Here is an 18,680-nt window from a genome sequence, read left to right as displayed (position 1 = left end):
CATCGTCATACGTCTTAATGCTTATGTTCATTTCCATCATGAATATCATTTCATTTTTCGTGTAATTTACAAATTGATTTTAACTTTTGCGATTGCGAACTACAATAATGAAATGTTAATGCAAACTACTTCTATTTTCATTATGTTCTTGTTAAAATGCATTTAACTTTGCTGATACTAAATGGAATCAGACGATTTACTACGGCCTAAATCTTTTTGTGTAATGTTTACGTCAACACACCAAATCAATACGAAATGTGAAATTCTAGCGAATAGTATTTTATCCTATTACCAGATGAAAATCGATAGTATAACAACGATCGTATAAACTTTACCTTTATACTATCGCTATTTTTAGACCATGGTTTTCCGATCTCTATCTTAAGAACACTATATGTTTCAATGTGACGTCATAGCAAATGATGACGTAGAAGTAAACAAACACTTCGGAGTCAACTTGGAAAACCAGCGCTGTTGCTTTGAATTTTAAAGAATTTTTACTCTTTTTGAACGATAAACGACCACAAAATAATAGGATAAATAGAATATTATGTGAGTTTTGGATAAAGATCAAGTTTATCATGCTCGGCCCGAACCATGTTAGCGCTCGGCAAGCCTCGCGCTACATCGGTTCTAAGCCTCGCATGATAAACTTGATCTTTATCAAAAACTCACATAATATTCTCTATATACATGGAGAAAAAGCTGGCAGATGTACGAACATTTCCGGTGTGTAGACTACTTATGTGTGTTGTTTGCGTTCATGTCTGTTTGTGAGAAAATTATGATTCTGTGAGCTTGTATTGTAAAGCTGGTATGTGCAAGGACTCGGTTTATGAAAAATATTCAATGACTATTAAGTGTATTGAAATTTGAATGAGATAACTTCAATCTACTGATTTCGAATTTTAACTTTGTGAGATCATAGGATGAGTAAAAACATTGGGAATCAATACTGTTAATTGTAGTCTAAATTACAGTATGCATAAGTTAGATTTCAAAGTAATAAACTGTCTTAAAATAGCACAGTTCAAATTGGCAATGTATTGCTTTATACATAATTGTTTGAACACAGAAATAACATTGAATGCATTGATAGTATTCAGGGCAAAAACAATCCAACGCCGTAACAATAGGCTCGAGTTCTCCAACGTTTAACTTCGATTTCCATCCATGTAAAAATCCCGCAACAAATACTTTCACATGTAATCAGCGTATTTTTTAAATATTTAACACAAACTAAAAAACACCTGTAAAATAGTTGGCACTTTTCTGTTTTAGTTATCTTCAAATACAAGGTTTTCTTTATTTACCAGAATCTTCTTATTTAACGGTGATAGTTGCCTACAGATCAATATTAATATTTTGTAAGGAGCGCAAACAAGATGCATCACACAACAATATCGCTATTACAGATGACATATAAGTTGCTGTTCAACCGTTCTCAAACATATGTCATATAATACTCCGCCATGATGAAAAGCCTCTGCTGAAATACTTGCAATTTCCATCCAGTTAAAAATCCAGCAACGAATACTTTCACAAGTTTCGGGTGTAATAAGCGTAATTTTTAATTTTTGTAACAAGAATAAAATCATCTGACATGTCGGCTATTCGAGTCCTGGTCGCAGCCCCAGTAATGTTGTGCTTCCCATGCGTCTGAATGGTCAATTTAACCACTTTTGACGTTACACATAGTTTCCTCCTGATTTGAACTCTCTGCCTAACTTAATAATAACATGATACACATTCGATCCGCTCTCCATACGGTTCAATTGTTTGACCAAAAATCATATACATAATACGCGATACGTAACCTCTTTTCTTTCCTCTTTATTTGCAGGTTCACTTCATATATATGTATTTATAGAATGTTGCATTATGTTTACTTTTTACAAATTTTTCTTTGATTCCAAAACGCAATACGTCTTCTCAAAGTTCGAGTGATGCTCCTTTTTATCGACCGGTATAATACTATGTGGGTATGTAAATAATTGTTTAACCAAATCGTTTGGATCTCATTAACATCAGACAAACGTGTGTTTTATTTACCTGAACACATTTGACTGTATTGAACAGTTTGCGTTATTCTACTTGTATAATGTCTGCACAAGTATTTACTACTGTTCTTATGGCTGCGTCCGATGTTATCTCCAAATGACTTGTTGTTCTGATAACGGGGAACACCTGAGAGCGATCTCTGATTTAATTTAAAGCATTGTCCTTGCTATAATATAAGTTTTTATTTAAAGAGACTTGTTCAACTTCTGACAAATGATCAGTTTCAAAACAATTGCCAAATACTACAAAAAGAAAAGTATGTATTATTGTACAAACACAATAACACATCTAACCAGGAATTTGTTTTAAATTATATAGTAGTTTATTTCGAATCATTATTCTAAATCTGAAAAATATGTGAACAAGTCCACTTTTATACAATATATGGTAAACATTTATCTAGCATTTCATTTATCACCGCATTTTATACCTTCATTTGAATAAAGGCGAATAAAAGACGTTAATTGTCACATTAGAAACATTTTCTTTTAATAATACCACTAACTCAACCTACAAATGCTTTACACTATTTATGACTTATTTATTTTAATAGTTGGGTAACTGTTAGAAAATCCAAGGTTGTGTTCTTTCTCTAATGCAGGCTTAATGGTGAATGCATTTCCCCTAAATATCTACTCCAAATATACTTTCTGAAAAGAATTCTTAGCAGAAATTGCTTAAAACAAACATTTATCCCATGTGTCGATTCATACTGCATTGGACATTATTGTATGATAAAGTGTAACAAAAATAACAACACCGATTAAATTGTTTTTATTGGAATGGTTTAAAATTATTTGTGTTCAATTACTATTTTTTGTTGATTATAGATAACACAGATGAATCAAATATAGATTACGTCAAGCATTGTAGGTTCTGTAGGTACAACAACCCATTCTGATGTTGACAGTGCATCAACAAGCACCGGCCTTGGATCTATAGGTGATCTGGGTTCGTGATCCTTAAATCAATTGTTTCCATTACATATTCATTGTCAACGTCTGTGTAATAAATGATAAAGCCAGATAAAAACAAGAGTTCTTGCAATGCAATGTTTTAATGCAAGACGCTATATTTTTCAAATATTAAACTTAAAAACAATCAAACTTTTTTTTTTCTTTATAAGACTTGTAATCAGTATTTACAAAGTACAATTAAAGTTTTATATTCTTAATTTGAAATTGTTGTTAAGACATTTTAATTCATTTAAAGTACGTGTACAATTCTCCGTATGTTTTGAAATTGAATTAGATTCAAAATGCTGGTTTCAGTGTGCCCAGAAGTAAGTAACTGCCTACCGAGTATGATCACGTTTGACGCAAATAACTGTATAATTTGCTCAACTTCAGGTAAGTGTGTAGACCTTCTTTTAAATAAAATAACTAACATGAGACATTTGACATAGACACAATAGTTGAATCATTCCGGGCTTTTGTTGTCTGAGTAATAACAACATCTCCTTAAGATTCATTTACCTAGCTCATGTTCTGTTTGAGTTATCACATGATCCAGATTTGTGTGTTCCTTTATTTCAGTCACCACAACAACACCACGTTGTATGTGACACACGAATTGAAATTACACGCTTATTACTAGTATCAACACACTAAGTTGTATCCACCTAACTGAAGTACTTTGTTAGTTAATTCAGTTGCTTCAGACATATGGACGGAGTGACAGACAGACAACACTGAAATAACTTGTATATTTCCCATATGACCTTTAAACATGTAGAGTTTCTCCTACTTAGCTTAAGTACTGTGTGGACGTCTGAGGATCCAGATGTTAGTTTTCACTTTTTTTCTCTAGCCATATTAACCACCCTGTTTTATTCACACAAAAAGATTAATGTAGCGTGCATACTCCTCATATTACCAATTATGAACATGCTTATTTTCCTCAACATACATTGAGTATTTGTTTAGTTTTCTATTGGTGTAGATGTTTCGGACCGACCGAAGGACTAAATAAAATACGGAAAGACGGAAAATCTGAAATATGCGCGTGTTAATAATATTCTTACCACGTATAAAGATTGATCTAGCAGTCATACTAGCTAAAAGACGTGTGGAGTTATCTTAGGGTCAAGGACAGATACGCGAACACACTTAACCTATATTTTGTAAAAAATCTAAAGGATTTCGAAATTGGGCAAACTAATATTCCCACAATATAAAGAAGTGAAACTCTATCTGCTGGAGCAGTATTGATTTCCTATTATGAACACTAAATTGGTCCTTTATTTAAGGCAAGTGACCAATTGCCAAATCAGTACAAAACAGCACAATACAAAACAACATACATACCACATAAAAGAATGAAGCAGGGGTCACCGCCATGGAACGGTCAATGCAAAGCATTGGGGGTTTAAACCGGTTTTAGAGTGCTCAACCTCACACTTGGCCCAGCAATATTTATGATACATTAAAGTGTAAATAAAATGTAACATCATAGCATTGCAACTCAAATTAATTAATACTAAAAGGAAATTAAAACGCATTCAATTTAAGTACCATTTAATTACTCAAGGGTAGGAACGAGACTAGAGCAACAGAGTTACAACTTATTGATGAACGATGAAATGAAACTACGGACAAGTGTCAACTACATTCCTTCTTTATAGAAAAAGATTCAAGAATATAGCATCATAAAGTTAACATTTCAGATAATCGCGAAAATACAGGAAAAAGCAGCAATAATCGGTGTAAACGTTCCTTATAACATAGCTTGGTTGTTTATGTGACTGCTAAGAAATAAATCAAACAAGAAACGCCTGTCAAAGAGAAAATACAACAAAACATTGAACGATATAAAACCAAGAACCTATGCATATAGATTGAAACTGTGACAGTTGGTCGATGACGTCACAAAAATCAATGTAGCCAGGAACAGAGAAAGAGTATCGTATTACGTAATTGACAAGCGGTGATACGTTGACGTGAACAAAATTCAGGGACAGTACTGTACAATGAAAATAAAAATATTAAAGAGGCGGTACTGTAAAATTGAATTACCAATACAACAATCTTAGATGATTAAAGAATCAAACGTATAAAATGGTAATTCCATTAATGATTTCAAATTTTAAGAGAAGAAAGATATAGTGCATCGAAAACCAACAATAACGTGTTTTTAAGTACGTTAACATCATATCCTTTTGATAAAAATGAGTTAATAACATTGAAAAGTTTTATATAAACATTTTCTTTAAGATATTTTTATTTGCGAACACGCTTCAAAACATCTCCAAAAAATGATGGGTGGGAAATTCCATTAGTTAAAGGCCGTTTTAAAGAAACATTATATTTTGAAATTAAATCACCATACTTTGAGTGAAATTTAGCCAATTTACTTCTTAGGTTACAAACATCGTCTAACATAAAAGTGCGACTGGCTCTTTGGCTGGATATCAAACATAGCGGATAATATAATTCCAAAAAGAAATACAACCAATAAAATAATGGTGCGATTAAACAAGTTATATAGAGAGAACGGACCTCGGTCTCCTACACGTCGCCCGCCTCGCCGAAATCGACCGCTCATTCGCCAAAGGTGTTCCATAATACCTCACGTTTTTAAGAAAATGCGTATTAAATTACATGTATTTATTTCACATTTTTGGTTTACAGATGATTTGTATAAACGTGTCTTTCTAGTTTGTACTCGCCTGCTAGAATTTGTTCACGGGTTGGTTAGTCATTTACAACAGACAGAACACTTTTAGCAAAATTGTTATAGGAAAACTTAATCTAGATACAATATTTCATAACAGGTTTGCTTATTCTTTTTAAACAAAAGCAGTAATAATGTATCATTTATAATGTTATCATTTCGACAATAAACTACACAAACTATTACCAGACAGAAGTTACGTGACGAAACTTTTTTTCATATCAGTGAATTGCAGTTGCACGACTTCTTATGTTCGTGTTCTGAGGCTAAACACAGTAAATTCGTCTGTGTATGATCATGACAATAACTAAATAGTTCACACTAATGTTCAGTTCTATAATATTTTTCTAAAATATGTCTCTTTCTTAACTACAACAGTAAGTGTTATGCATAAAATCGTGTTTGTATTTATTATGTCATTCAAGGTGACATCACCAGACCATTAATAAACATGAACAGCTGTCCACCGATCACTATGCGACCCACGTTTATGACAGACTGCCACATCGACCGTAATGGATGTTTAGAATGCGCGGGACAAAGTATGTGTTTATTTTCGACTATTAATTAAACGTTCAGGGTTCAAACTGGAAAACAAATTCATTCGGTCGGATTTGCGGGTCAAGTGTTTTTGAAACCTGTTGATTGTTTGTCGGATCTGGCCATGATTTCGATAAGTCAAAACAAACAAAGATACAAGATTTATTAAAGTGGTTAACTGAGCGCTTTAAATATTGAGCTTTTTGCTCATTAAGAATTGTGCAACTTTAATTGCTATGAAAAACATATTATTAATCTAGTGATGACTAAAAGTCTGAAGAATGCAAGTATTTATACAAAATACACCTACTTGGTTAAAACAAAACTGTTTGTATTTAATGACACGGAGTTCATTCTTTAGGCGTCATTTGCTAAAAAAAACGACATATTCCAACCTAAAATAAACCTTCCCTTAATTTAAAGTAAAGAATGTATTGATAAATGGATTCTCTAAAGACCATTTTCAGTTTGAAGTCGATGTAGATTTAATAAACACTTGCTGTTTCAGAAATTGGCCCTGTCTTTGACCAATACCTCAAATAACATTTGTTTGTTTTCCTTTTTATAAGAATGAAACCTTAAAATTTCAAAAATACCATTTAAACTGCAATTATTCAATTACTACCATAATGTTATACTACTCAAACTTACTTAATGGTACTCATCTTGTACTAATGGTATTGACCACTACCCGTACTTGACTTTCTTATTGCAAAACGTTGAGGTTTACTCCTTATGTCTCTGATTTTCTAATATATATATTTTTCTAGTATTAACTTGAAGGTGTACATGTTGTACTCAGTCGATGATTAACCAATGAAACTTACACAAATATGTTACCTAATGTTATTTAATTACAATCATGTCGTACACACTTTATGTTGAATTTCTATTACTTGTTTGATGGTAAAGTCTCATGCAATATTGTGTACGTCTCGTGCTAACTAAATCGGTTTTCCATAATTGTACATATTTCATGGTGCACTTCTTGAAACATAATTGCATATGCACCAAACTTACTTAAGTAGTATTATCTCAGCGTTTATGAATGATGTAATACATGTATTTAGTGATGGTCCAAGTGTACCTATTTTTAATAAGTATATTTATATTACCCTAGATAGGAATAAGGTCACCATTTGTTCCTAATCTTTCACACATACGCATTTTATGTTTTGTCACTCAATAATGGAATGGCTATATGCATTGATACCTTACCTAGATAAAAGAAAAACAGATATGCGATTTTCCATATTATATCTCATTTCAGTTATGTTAATGTTTATTTCAGTTGCAACCACTACACGATCCACTACACCAACTACTACACCAACCACTACACCGATCACTACACCAACCACTACACCAACCACTACACCAACCATTACACCAACCACTACACCAACCTCTACACCAACCACAACACCAACCACTAAAACAGCCACTACAACAACCACTACACCAACTACTACACCAACCACTACACCGACCTCTACACCGACCACTACACCGACCACTACACCAACCACTACACCAATCTCTTCACCAACCACTACACCAACCACTAAACCAACCACTAAACCGACCACTACACCGATCACTACACCGACCGCTACACCGACCACTACACCGACAACTACACCGACCACTACACCAACCACTACACCAACCACTACACCAACCACGACACCGACCACAACTCAAACCATGACACCAACCACTACACCAACAACTACTCCAACCACTACACAAACAACTACACAAACTACTTCACCAACAACGACACCAACTACTACACCAACAACTATACCAACGACTACACAAACGACTATACCACACACTTTGCCAACCACTACACCAACCACCCCGAAAAACATCCAGACTACCACTCCAACATCCAAACCAACATACACGTCGATAACCATTCCGATAAGAACTGCGACATCAACTTCAATAACCTCTCCGACCACAACAACAACAACGACGACCATTGATGGAACAACAGGTATGCACTATCTTCCTATATACGTTATTTATATATATAAATTTAAATTTAAACCATATATATATATGGTTGAGAAATATGATGCAACACCAAGGTATATATTTTTGAAAACACTGGATCATATGACGATACAATAACTATTATAAATAATTATATATACGAGAAAAATATATTTCAGTGTAAGCAATAAGAGCCTTATTCCGTAGCCATTTCGACTATACGTTTTTTCATGGGTGCATAGAGATACGAGTTTAAGATTCATCAGTGCGAATGTTCAATCCCACCATTGTCTTGTTAAAACCCGCAGTGTAAACCGGATGTAACGTTTACATGGTTAAGATGAAAGTGCGATTTGTGCATTATGTTGTTTTATTCGTATGTGTCGTTTGTATTTATTTCTTTGGGCTGAAGAGTGTTGAGGCGAATTATTTAGTATGTTTCTTGAAGTTTTCGTGTTTTGTCTTACCATTTTTCATTAACTTCAATACAACACAGGACGATATTATCAAAAGTGTGATCAGGTTCGCTAAAATGTGCTGTAACGGGGGATCTGTTAAATTTACAAACAAAGTAAAACCAAATTTCTAGTCAGATGAATATTCTAGGCAATGTATTGTTTCATACATGTATATTTATTTGTTTTGGAACAACACATCTCTACGAATGTTTGATGACGTTACTATCACGATATGTACAATGTCGTTGACGAATATTTTTCATCGTCATCTGTATCTGAATACTCTGTCGTCGTGCTTATTTGATGAAATGATTAATAAACAAATCAATAAGCCACACCCTTAATTATTGCAGAATAACATACATTTAATCGTTATCTTCGTCTACAGAAAAATCGTGTTCTTTTTTTCCATTACGATGGTTTATAGAGAAATATCAATGAATTTAAACTGAGTTTTTACTGTTTCAAACAGTGAAAAAAAGAGAAACATATCGATAATTGTGTTGTTGTACCGGAACATTTGTTTGATAACTTTGGTTTCCCTATTGTGACTCCCAATTTTACCTAGGGCGACTACTCTGCTTTGAATGTTGATAAAAACATATGGTTTAGGTTCTTTTAAACATACATGTAGTAACATTTCGGTGCGCCCAACGTGGAATTATATTATCCGAAATGGCAATGGTACAAAAGTTCTCATTTGCACGCATAAAATAAAAAAATGTGTTGGATTTGGTGGAATATTGATTTTAATTCACTCGTGATCATAGAAAAAATACATTTTCATTCGTGACATCACAACTCGTGAACATATCATTTTCTATGAACAATGGTGAATTAAAATCGATATTCCACAAAAACCGACAAATATCCCCTATTATCCGAATATATATTTCGAATGCAATAATAGTGTTTAACATTAATTTCTTTAATTAGAGGAAGACAACGACACGTTCTATACATAAGTGAGTCTAAACGTTTTCAGAAGGACGTTACTGCCTGCAATGTGAGGGAACAGTGTCACCGCATACATGCAGCCAAGTGACTAAATGTGGCAATACAGAAGTAAAATTTTACAACTTTGAATATGGATCAACACGAATCAGAAATGATTTGATGGACGTATAGGACCTTTTAACGCGAGTCTTATAATTTGTATACGCGACATGAGTATAAACAATTGATTTCCTTAGTTTATTCATTGTATGTGTAAAAATTAGCATTCTATGTTTGGATTATGTCGTAATAATTTCTATATTTTTATATAGAGCTGTTTCATCGAATCGTTTATCAACTCTATGGGTGGCATTCGGTACAGACTCGGATGTCGTAATGTATGTTTCCTATTAAAGGTTGAATTGGTAAAAAGTCATATATCTAGCAAAATACTTAAGGTAGATTTGAAAACGTACACCATGTCATGTATAAACAATTTCCCGAAAATAACTGTTTAAAACGTTTATAATAACATGGCTATATTTTCCAAAAATTTGTCTATATTAGGCAATTTATTCTCTATTGTATGATCGGAAACTTACTTTGTCTTGCAAAAACTAAAAGTAATTTTTATCATGTAACTACATTTTGTTGTAAAACAAAGTTACAGCAATGCGGAATGCGAGACAAACGGGAACTGTCATATAACAACGGCAAAAGAAACACTCATTCTATTAACGTGATTCAAGACAGGCGGGATGCATTGTCTGATGACAACATTCTTGATGATCCAGGAACCTTCCCAGTTTGTTCTCAATGTTGCAATGGAAGTCTTTGTAACCAAGGTGGATGCGGAGCTAATCGTAAGTTGTGTGGGGGATATAAAGCTCTTTCAAGATAACAACAGGGTGTATATTATAACACGGCAAATATAATATAGGGCGAATCTTTAAAACGAGTGTCCATTATTGTTAAGTAATAGAATGGCATACAACGTCGAATGTAAAAATACAAGACAAATATCAGAACATAATTTAACGAGCCGCTAATCGTTTATATAAGGCGAGCTATTGCATGTAAAATATATGAAAATACATACGAGTGAACACTAAACATTATTTGGTTATAGTTTCAATAACACTGCTCAGATTTATAATAAAAGTGCTCTTATATCTTTTATCTGACCGATATAGAGCTTTTGCTAATGCATTATACAATTACAGATACGAATTAAATTGATTTGTATTATTATGTATGGGCCTTAAAGCGTTCGAATCTATATAATTTCGTCTGACTACTTCTTCACAGCCTATCCGGACCTCATACAAGGTACGAGGGGACCGTTGTGTTTCAGCTGCCCACAACAAAGTACGACAGATGACTGCGACACGCTGAGACTATGTGCAAAAAATCAGGTAGTGTTGTGTCCTACTTACATTAACATCAACTTAAATTGTACAAAAGTGAACATAAATGTGTGCAATGTTTCAAGTGTGGTAGATGGACATCATCCTTGATTGAATGGGGCATTTGTAAATAACCTATTACATACATATTAAATATAAGTACGTTATATATCATATGAAATATAAATACAATTCAAAAACAAAAGCATCAGTCAAAGTATCATTTAGCCTACCAAACAAAGGTATATAGATCTCTAGTTGTTTCGTTTGTTTCACTTACATACTGAACCTTTTTTCTTTAATGACATATTAAAATATCACATCGATTGTGAGTTGTATTAGGTAAATATATCCGGATTGTACTTTATGAAAGAAGTCTGAGTCATATAATATAAAATATGCTTAAGATGAAACAAATAACCATCAGTGACATGGTACTCTGGACAACATCCTGTCAGGACGCAAGGGTAAGTCGGATGTTATAATAGATTCAACAGGCGAAACGATGTCCCATACACATGCATTTGACATAACAGGGAAGACGTACTGTATATGCATTACGAGAGTGGGAACATCGACCAGCAATTAAACATAAGAATACATCGTTTTAATATACAAGTTTGAATGCTCATTTAGTTTACATTTAAGTGCTTTATTTCTATGGTTCGTAATTAATTATTTCAATTGACGCCTAACATACGCTATTATTTAAAAACCATCCACTGTTCCATGTAATTTGATGTTTGTTGTAGACTTGCAAAATGCTGATGAATACTGCAGGTAATTAACGAGTTTCAATTCGTTGTACTTAACTTATAGTCGGCACCGATATTCGATTTTTTCACCGAACCTCAAACAAATTGCAACAAAAAATGTTTTTAGAGATTTGGACTTGCATATGCTATCTATTACGTATAAAAAATCGCCATTGATAAGTCAAGAGTAAAAAGTAGTTTTTTGCCTCTCAAATATGACATTGTTAGATTTTTTCTTAGAAATAACAATGAATATTATGAACACGGTTCTTTACATATTTGTCGTTGTTGTATGTTCATCGCGATGCCAACTTGTGACACTGCATTTGCATGTTTAGAGTTATACATATGTAATAAACATAAATGGAATTTAGTGACCATGACCTTGAGAATTTGACCTTTGAAAACCCGCGGACAGTAAACCAAATATAGTACATTTTCCACTTTATACATCGGTATCAGATACGTCCAGTTCAATTTGCAAACTATTTGAGCAACTCGATCCTTTGCATTCTTTACACGCTATGGAGAACTCAAGTCCATGTTTTCTGCACGAACACCGCTTACTGTCACAGTTCGTTTTGCACTTGCATCTGATGATTGCCATGGGTTCTGATGGTGCAGGCGGTATGTCTGTCCTGACTGGAACAAAGAACCCATTATCCAGCTTCCATCCCCGGCAACATGGATCTTGTTTCGACTCTCCTATCCAATCTCCTATTTGAAGACGGGCGCGAAGACAGTGAAACTTTGCTGAAGCAGATGTAGGTGGTAAGGTATGGATTTCCACTGTTTTGCGGTTGTTGATGGCCTTTTCCGTGAAAAGTCGTAGGCATAGGCTGTTAAAATTATCAATGCTTAACCCGCCATATAGTGCTACTATAATTCTCTCAATTACGCACGCACCTGTTCTTGATGTATGCATTCCTGGAAGTGGCTTACGTCATTCTGTAACACTTCACATGATATCGCTTTTTTTCAACGCGGCCCCTTTGCCAATTCGAAAAATTCCCGAAGTTGTATCACACCCTGTTAAGGCATGCACAGCTGGAAGTTAATTACAGATGCGTTTACCCAGAACATATTTGTTTTTTCTTACACTCCAAACCTTAACATTTCGCGTTAGACCAACGTGTCTTTCTGATCGGAAGACTTTGTCATTGACCTCTAGCACTGCATGGTAGCACAGGAGCACCAATAAGTCTGTGTCTTCACCAATCAGTGTCGCTTTCTTTCTGGAAGCGCTTTTGACAGCTGTTTTTACAATAGTAACATCGGCATCAGCTGCAGCATGTACTACCTCACATCCAATGGTTTGAAGACCGGTACCAAGAAGATTGATGAAGTTCTGTTTGTTTACAAAGTTGGCTAAAAATGGTCCTTCTTTGAACGGCAAGGAGTGTCTTCCGTAAACAGAATAGTCGTCCCCATAATACATTTACTCCTACGTTGATGCGTGAAGTCCTTTGTAGACGGTCCGTCCATGTAGCCATCGAAAAAATTGATGGGAAGCCATACCGCTTGTGTACATATTCCACATATAGTTTGCAGATACCCTTGAATGTATAGCTTCTAGGCCACGGTATTTTATGAAGAAGGGATCCTCCATCAAGTAAGTATACCATATTCTCATTCGATTCAGAATTGGCAACACAGTCACCCAAGCACCATATAGCATCTGCAAGTGTGACATTTTGGGCTTCTCTCATGCATCCAGTGTTGTCAAATAATGATGCAGGAACTGGGCACAATTCATGATTTAATACATTACCCATATTGTCTGCTTGACTCGTTGCCGCTACTAACAGACGTTGGAATAGAAGTTGTGGGCTTACATGTAGAATTTGGTTTCCAGCTTGCAACACAGAATGCGTTTTTAATGTCACCACTTGTCGACCTTTCTTAAACGAAACATCCATCACATTCTGACCTTTGAGTTCATTAATTATTGCCTGATGGCCATTCACAACATTTGTTGACGTAACACCAGTTTCAATGTTCCTTAAGGAATTCACTTCTGCAAATGGCTTTCGTTCATCCAAGAATGTCAAAATTATATTCCGATCTTTCGTGTCGCGTTCTTGTCTAGTTTTAGAACACTTTTTATGTTGCTCAATTGTAATATATTCCGTATCAGTTAACGCTTGCATCGACGAGTTTACTGCTGCACATACGGGCAAGTAACCACTGAGCTCTTTGAACTTTGAACCGTCATTCCCTTTCCTCTTGTCATACCACCTGTAGATTTTAGAGTCCTCATCAGAGTCTGGTCGATTGTCAAATCAGTAGCCAACCCAGCCCAGTAGCGAATACTCCGTCGTATTACATGGAAACCATTTATGAACTTTTCATAAATTACTGGGTGCGTTTCGTGTAGCTCATTCATTTTTTGAAGGTAGAGGTATGCTGATTAAGCATACAATTTATGCCCTGATGCGGCCAGATAAGGAAGCATACGTTCAACTGAAGGTGCAAGTCCCAATTACCCGTTTTCTCTGCTTTAATGAATTGCCTGAGTATTTAAATCATCTTAAGGTATTGGATCCACAAAGCTGATGTCGGGTATGATTTTAGCTCCAGTCCAACTTCATTTTGACATTTTGAAAAAACTTCGTTTTCTTTCACACAAGCAGATGCTATTTCTTTGTAGATTGACTTGTCGTACAGAACTAATATTGTCTAGAGTTCCTTGAGGTCACTTTGAGTGTCTATGGCCTCTGATATATATCCAGCTAGGTCTTCTTGTGCTACATCAACTGACTTGGAAACGTTTTATACAGATGTCTGATTTTTCTCTATCGGCAATGGTATCCCATATATGTCCGAGTTAAGCATCATAGCGAGCGCCGAATAAACCAACAGATGCCCACGCACAGCCCTCGACACCGCCTTTCCGCTCATCATATGATCTACCGCGTTTGATGCGTAAACAGTTTCTAATGCATCTTGTAATCCGGTTGCTTGCCTAAGATGGCCTACACTTCCGAGAAAACTCATTTGAAGTTGAAACCCTCCTAGTATGAGCACAACATCTTTTAATGGACTGCCATTATTCTCGCTTTGTAAAATGGATGTTGCTTTCCAATAATGAGGTTGATCGAATGTGACAACCGGCGTAGTTTGGTATTTTTTAGTCTCTGCAGACGCGAAATATAATGTTGAGTAAATACAGGACAAATCACTTGGGTTTTGGTCGATCATAGGTAGGAACTTGAAAGAAGATATGCCGGGGAAATACCCTTCTTCTACGGTTTGCATAAATCCTGACCATCCTGATGTTATGGACTTGAGTGGCCGGACAACTTCTAAAGAGATATTCTGGCAGTCTGTTGGGTCCTCTACATTTCTGACTTTTTAACTTTTCAGAAGTAGATTTGGGAGTTCTAATGGAGCCTTGTGAAACATAATATTGATTGTGCCCGAAGAAACAAGGTCTTCATTAGAAACATTACTGCGTGGTATAGGCATTTCTTCTTTGACACCAGGGGTAAGGGCGGCTTTGATCCCCATGCGATGAAATGTGTCATGTCCATCCAACGTTCTAACATTGTGATCAACGTTGTCGGCAGCAAACTGAATGACATTTGAAGGCATCACTCCTGAAATCTGAGTTCCATTTTAAATAGCGGCACTTGACTCAAATTACATAACTTCTTTATACGATGTACAGAAACCCAATTTGTTCAGAATATCAATTAAACGCGACGAATACTGATTGTGCAATTGCACGGCAAGACCAAATTGCAATGAAGTAAGTGCCATTCGCGGTCTGACAGATTGCACAATAGCTTGTCCTATAGAAGCAACCTTGACGGGGTTTGTCTTCTTTGGTAAGAGGGACTTCAGAAATTTCCTCAGTGAGTCTGGTAAGTACTCAATGTTTTTTTCAAGATCAGAAATTTCTTGTGGTGGAGGGTAAAATGCCTTCGACACGCGTATATCTTTAATATCACTTTGGATTAGTCTCGCCGCTGTTTGAATGATTGATATTTTCTTTTGCGATGGATCCAAGTGTTTGTCTTGCTTGTAAAATTCATTTAATATAGTGGATACTGTTTTTTAAAAGTAACAATATAAGGAATTCCATTTATCTCGGTGATAACTATCTGATCATTAAATTGTTCCATTAATATCTTTTTTTCATATACACCGCACTGTATGCATCGTCTGGATATAAATTGTCCATCTGTTTCACAAGGTCATTAATACTATTTGCTCATCGTCGTTTTCTTCTAATCTTTGTGTTACAGTCAGAAATGCTTTACTCTGTCTTTGATTCTCTGGACGTCCTTTTCGAAACTTTATGGGAATTTCAGATTCAGTTTGTTTGCTGACGGGTTTTTGTCGTCCAGTTCGAAAGTTAACACTGCACGTTTGATGATATAGTGCATCTGCAGCCTGCAGCTGGTAAATACGTGTGCATACCCCAATCGTGCCAGGACCTGGTTTCTCAATTCATCATCTCTGTTTTATGACTGTTGTCGTATTTTATTTTGGAAATCAAACGTTCGAACTGGAAATACATCAAATCCCCGTTTGTTTCCACAAGTCTTCCCGACTTGTCCGCAAAATAAACAATGTGTTTCAAAGTCAAATCCACCGCCCGATCGCAAACGTCTATACTCGTCTGACAAATTCTGATCAGGGTTTTTGGAACGCCTAAGTTCTTTTTGTCTGCAAAAGTCTCGCCGACTCACTGTATGCACGGTTTGTCCAGGTATAACAGTGCAGGTGAGACCCAGTGTATGTGCTAAAGCATTGATAGCATCAAATCCTTTCTGGCGTAGAACACAAATAAATACATATCTTGTTTCAATTATAAAAAAACAAGCCTCGTGTATTATGACGTCAACAATACCAATCGTGACGTAGTAACTATACACATATTGCGTAAATCTTAATACAAAGCGGGTAAAATTACGAGGGATACAGGTAAATGCTTTATCTTTACATCGTTGCACTTTTTGTATGTTAATAGTATACAAAGTTACTTACATGTTGATCACAATCGTTGACCGATGGATCCGTTATTGATTCTGGTTGTAACTTCCGGTGACAATTTCCGTCATAGTAAACGCGAGTATGGTGGTAAATAATAGCCATAACAATCAAACACGGTAAAGACGATTTGTTTTTATTAATATTTCTTAAACGGCTTCGAATTTCCATGGCGATTGTTTCTGTAATATGTATTTATTCATGGGCTACATGATGCAATTGATTTTATTTCTGTTGCAATTTGTTTGAGGTTAAACAGTATATGTCCTGGACTTTTAAAAAAACTACCACAACGTAGTCTGAATTTAATACGCTTGCGAAAACAAGAATAAATTATGTTAATAATTTGAAGCAATTGAAGTTTTCGAAAACCACTGTTCAATAAATATATAAAGTTTGTAAAAAATGTTAATAATAATACGTGCCGAACCTGACTTTGAATCTAAATGCTCCGTCGACAAACTGTTTTCAAATTTGTTAATATTAAAATGATTTTTTGGAGATTTAATATTGCGCTTTAACTATTTAATTCAAAGATGGCAATGCAGAACTATAATTAAATCTGATTTATTTATTTTGCACGTTTAGACTCAAACTGCACCTCAACCTGTTGCGCATCTGATTTGTGTAATAATGAGTGCCCAGGTAAGCTTTTATGAAGGTCGTTGTTTTTTTAGGAAAGAACAATACGTGTACCCATCAGTGTTTTGTTTTATTGCTTTTAGACGAGATTTTAAACCCGTTATTTTCTGTTGTAGCGATATGTTCCATTATACAATGGTATTTACATATTGTGACAGAACAGCGTTGTCTATTGTTTTTGAACTGATTTAAAATATATAAATATAAATATAAATAAATAAATAAATATATATATTTAATAATATTTACGGACTATTTTGCATACTGCTTAAGGCCGTATGATATAATGGTATGTTGTTTTCTGACATTTTATTGCAAAATCGTGTTTGTGCAAGTTTTGAAACATACTCGGGTTTTATTAAACATATGTTAATTGCATCATTTAACACTGAAATATGTTGAATACGTAAGAGAAACGCTGATTATTTACATATAATCATGTTTGTGCCAGTTGTGAGAATACTATATCTTAAATAATATTTTTTATCATGAAACAATGAACAAAATTGAATGTGGACGATATACAATGATGATTAAAAAAGTAATTTTGTAGTAAGATGCCCCCTCCTTCATTGCCAGTTGGACTGTGGTAAGCCTCCAAAGTACAAGAAAGACCTCAATGGATGTGACATTTGTGTCTGTGACACAGCATCGGGTACACACGCCCTCATTGGATGAAAGAGGATATTGGATTGCTTGAAAAAAAAATTTATGTTTATTTTTCGGTTCGATGATTGCAAAGTGTGTTTAATGTCTTTATTGCTCGTTTTAAATAACAGCAACTCATATTATTGTAATAATTTATCTCGAATTGACACACAACCGATTACAATTGTTATTATTAACACACGGGTCGGAGATCTGTTACATAAATTAAAAGCTTATAAAGACTTGTTTTCAAAATGTACATTCGTCCATTAGAAATGTTACAACACCCGGATTGAAGACTGTTTGATACAATATTGTTTCGCTAATTGATTATCTGATCATAAGCAGCAATAGCAAAATCAGGAACATGAACAGCAACAACCTCAAGTAAGGGCAATCTACATTCAAATTATTGTGTTTAGCGAATGTAAGGTACAGACATGTATCCATTAGCCTAGCACAGTTCAAAACTTAACTTAATTCGCGCGCACAATATGTATACGTTTGTGGCTTTATGTTTTTTCTTCGTTGACTAAGACGACATGACTCCATATCAAACC

The 18,680-nt window shown here is 34.9% G+C and overlaps 1 protein-coding gene across 1 annotated transcript in view; it reads left to right on the top strand.

The window, feature by feature from the left end:
* LOC127869340 (extracellular matrix protein A-like) overlaps positions 1 to 18,258 on the top strand; it is a 33,210-nt gene extending 14,952 nt beyond the window's left edge. The window contains exons 12-22 of the mRNA XM_052411835.1: positions 2,935 to 3,012; positions 3,333 to 3,410; positions 6,159 to 6,275; positions 7,565 to 8,278; positions 9,721 to 9,800; positions 10,004 to 10,069; positions 10,336 to 10,534; positions 10,980 to 11,086; positions 11,830 to 11,857; positions 17,419 to 17,475; positions 18,026 to 18,258. Coding sequence (XP_052267795.1) covers positions 2,935 to 3,012; positions 3,333 to 3,410; positions 6,159 to 6,275; positions 7,565 to 8,278; positions 9,721 to 9,800; positions 10,004 to 10,069; positions 10,336 to 10,534; positions 10,980 to 11,086; positions 11,830 to 11,857; positions 17,419 to 17,475; positions 18,026 to 18,150 — 1,649 coding nt within the window. The 3' untranslated portion in view covers positions 18,151 to 18,258. The remainder of the gene's footprint in view (positions 1 to 2,934; positions 3,013 to 3,332; positions 3,411 to 6,158; positions 6,276 to 7,564; positions 8,279 to 9,720; positions 9,801 to 10,003; positions 10,070 to 10,335; positions 10,535 to 10,979; positions 11,087 to 11,829; positions 11,858 to 17,418; positions 17,476 to 18,025) is intronic.
* Positions 18,259 to 18,680: the final 422 nt, after the last annotated feature.

Source organism: Dreissena polymorpha, chromosome 2 (genome assembly GCF_020536995.1).
Source record: "Dreissena polymorpha isolate Duluth1 chromosome 2, UMN_Dpol_1.0, whole genome shotgun sequence".
Lineage (NCBI taxonomy): Eukaryota > Metazoa > Mollusca > Bivalvia > Myida > Dreissenidae > Dreissena > Dreissena polymorpha.
This window is presented reverse-complemented; position numbering and strand designations above follow the sequence as displayed.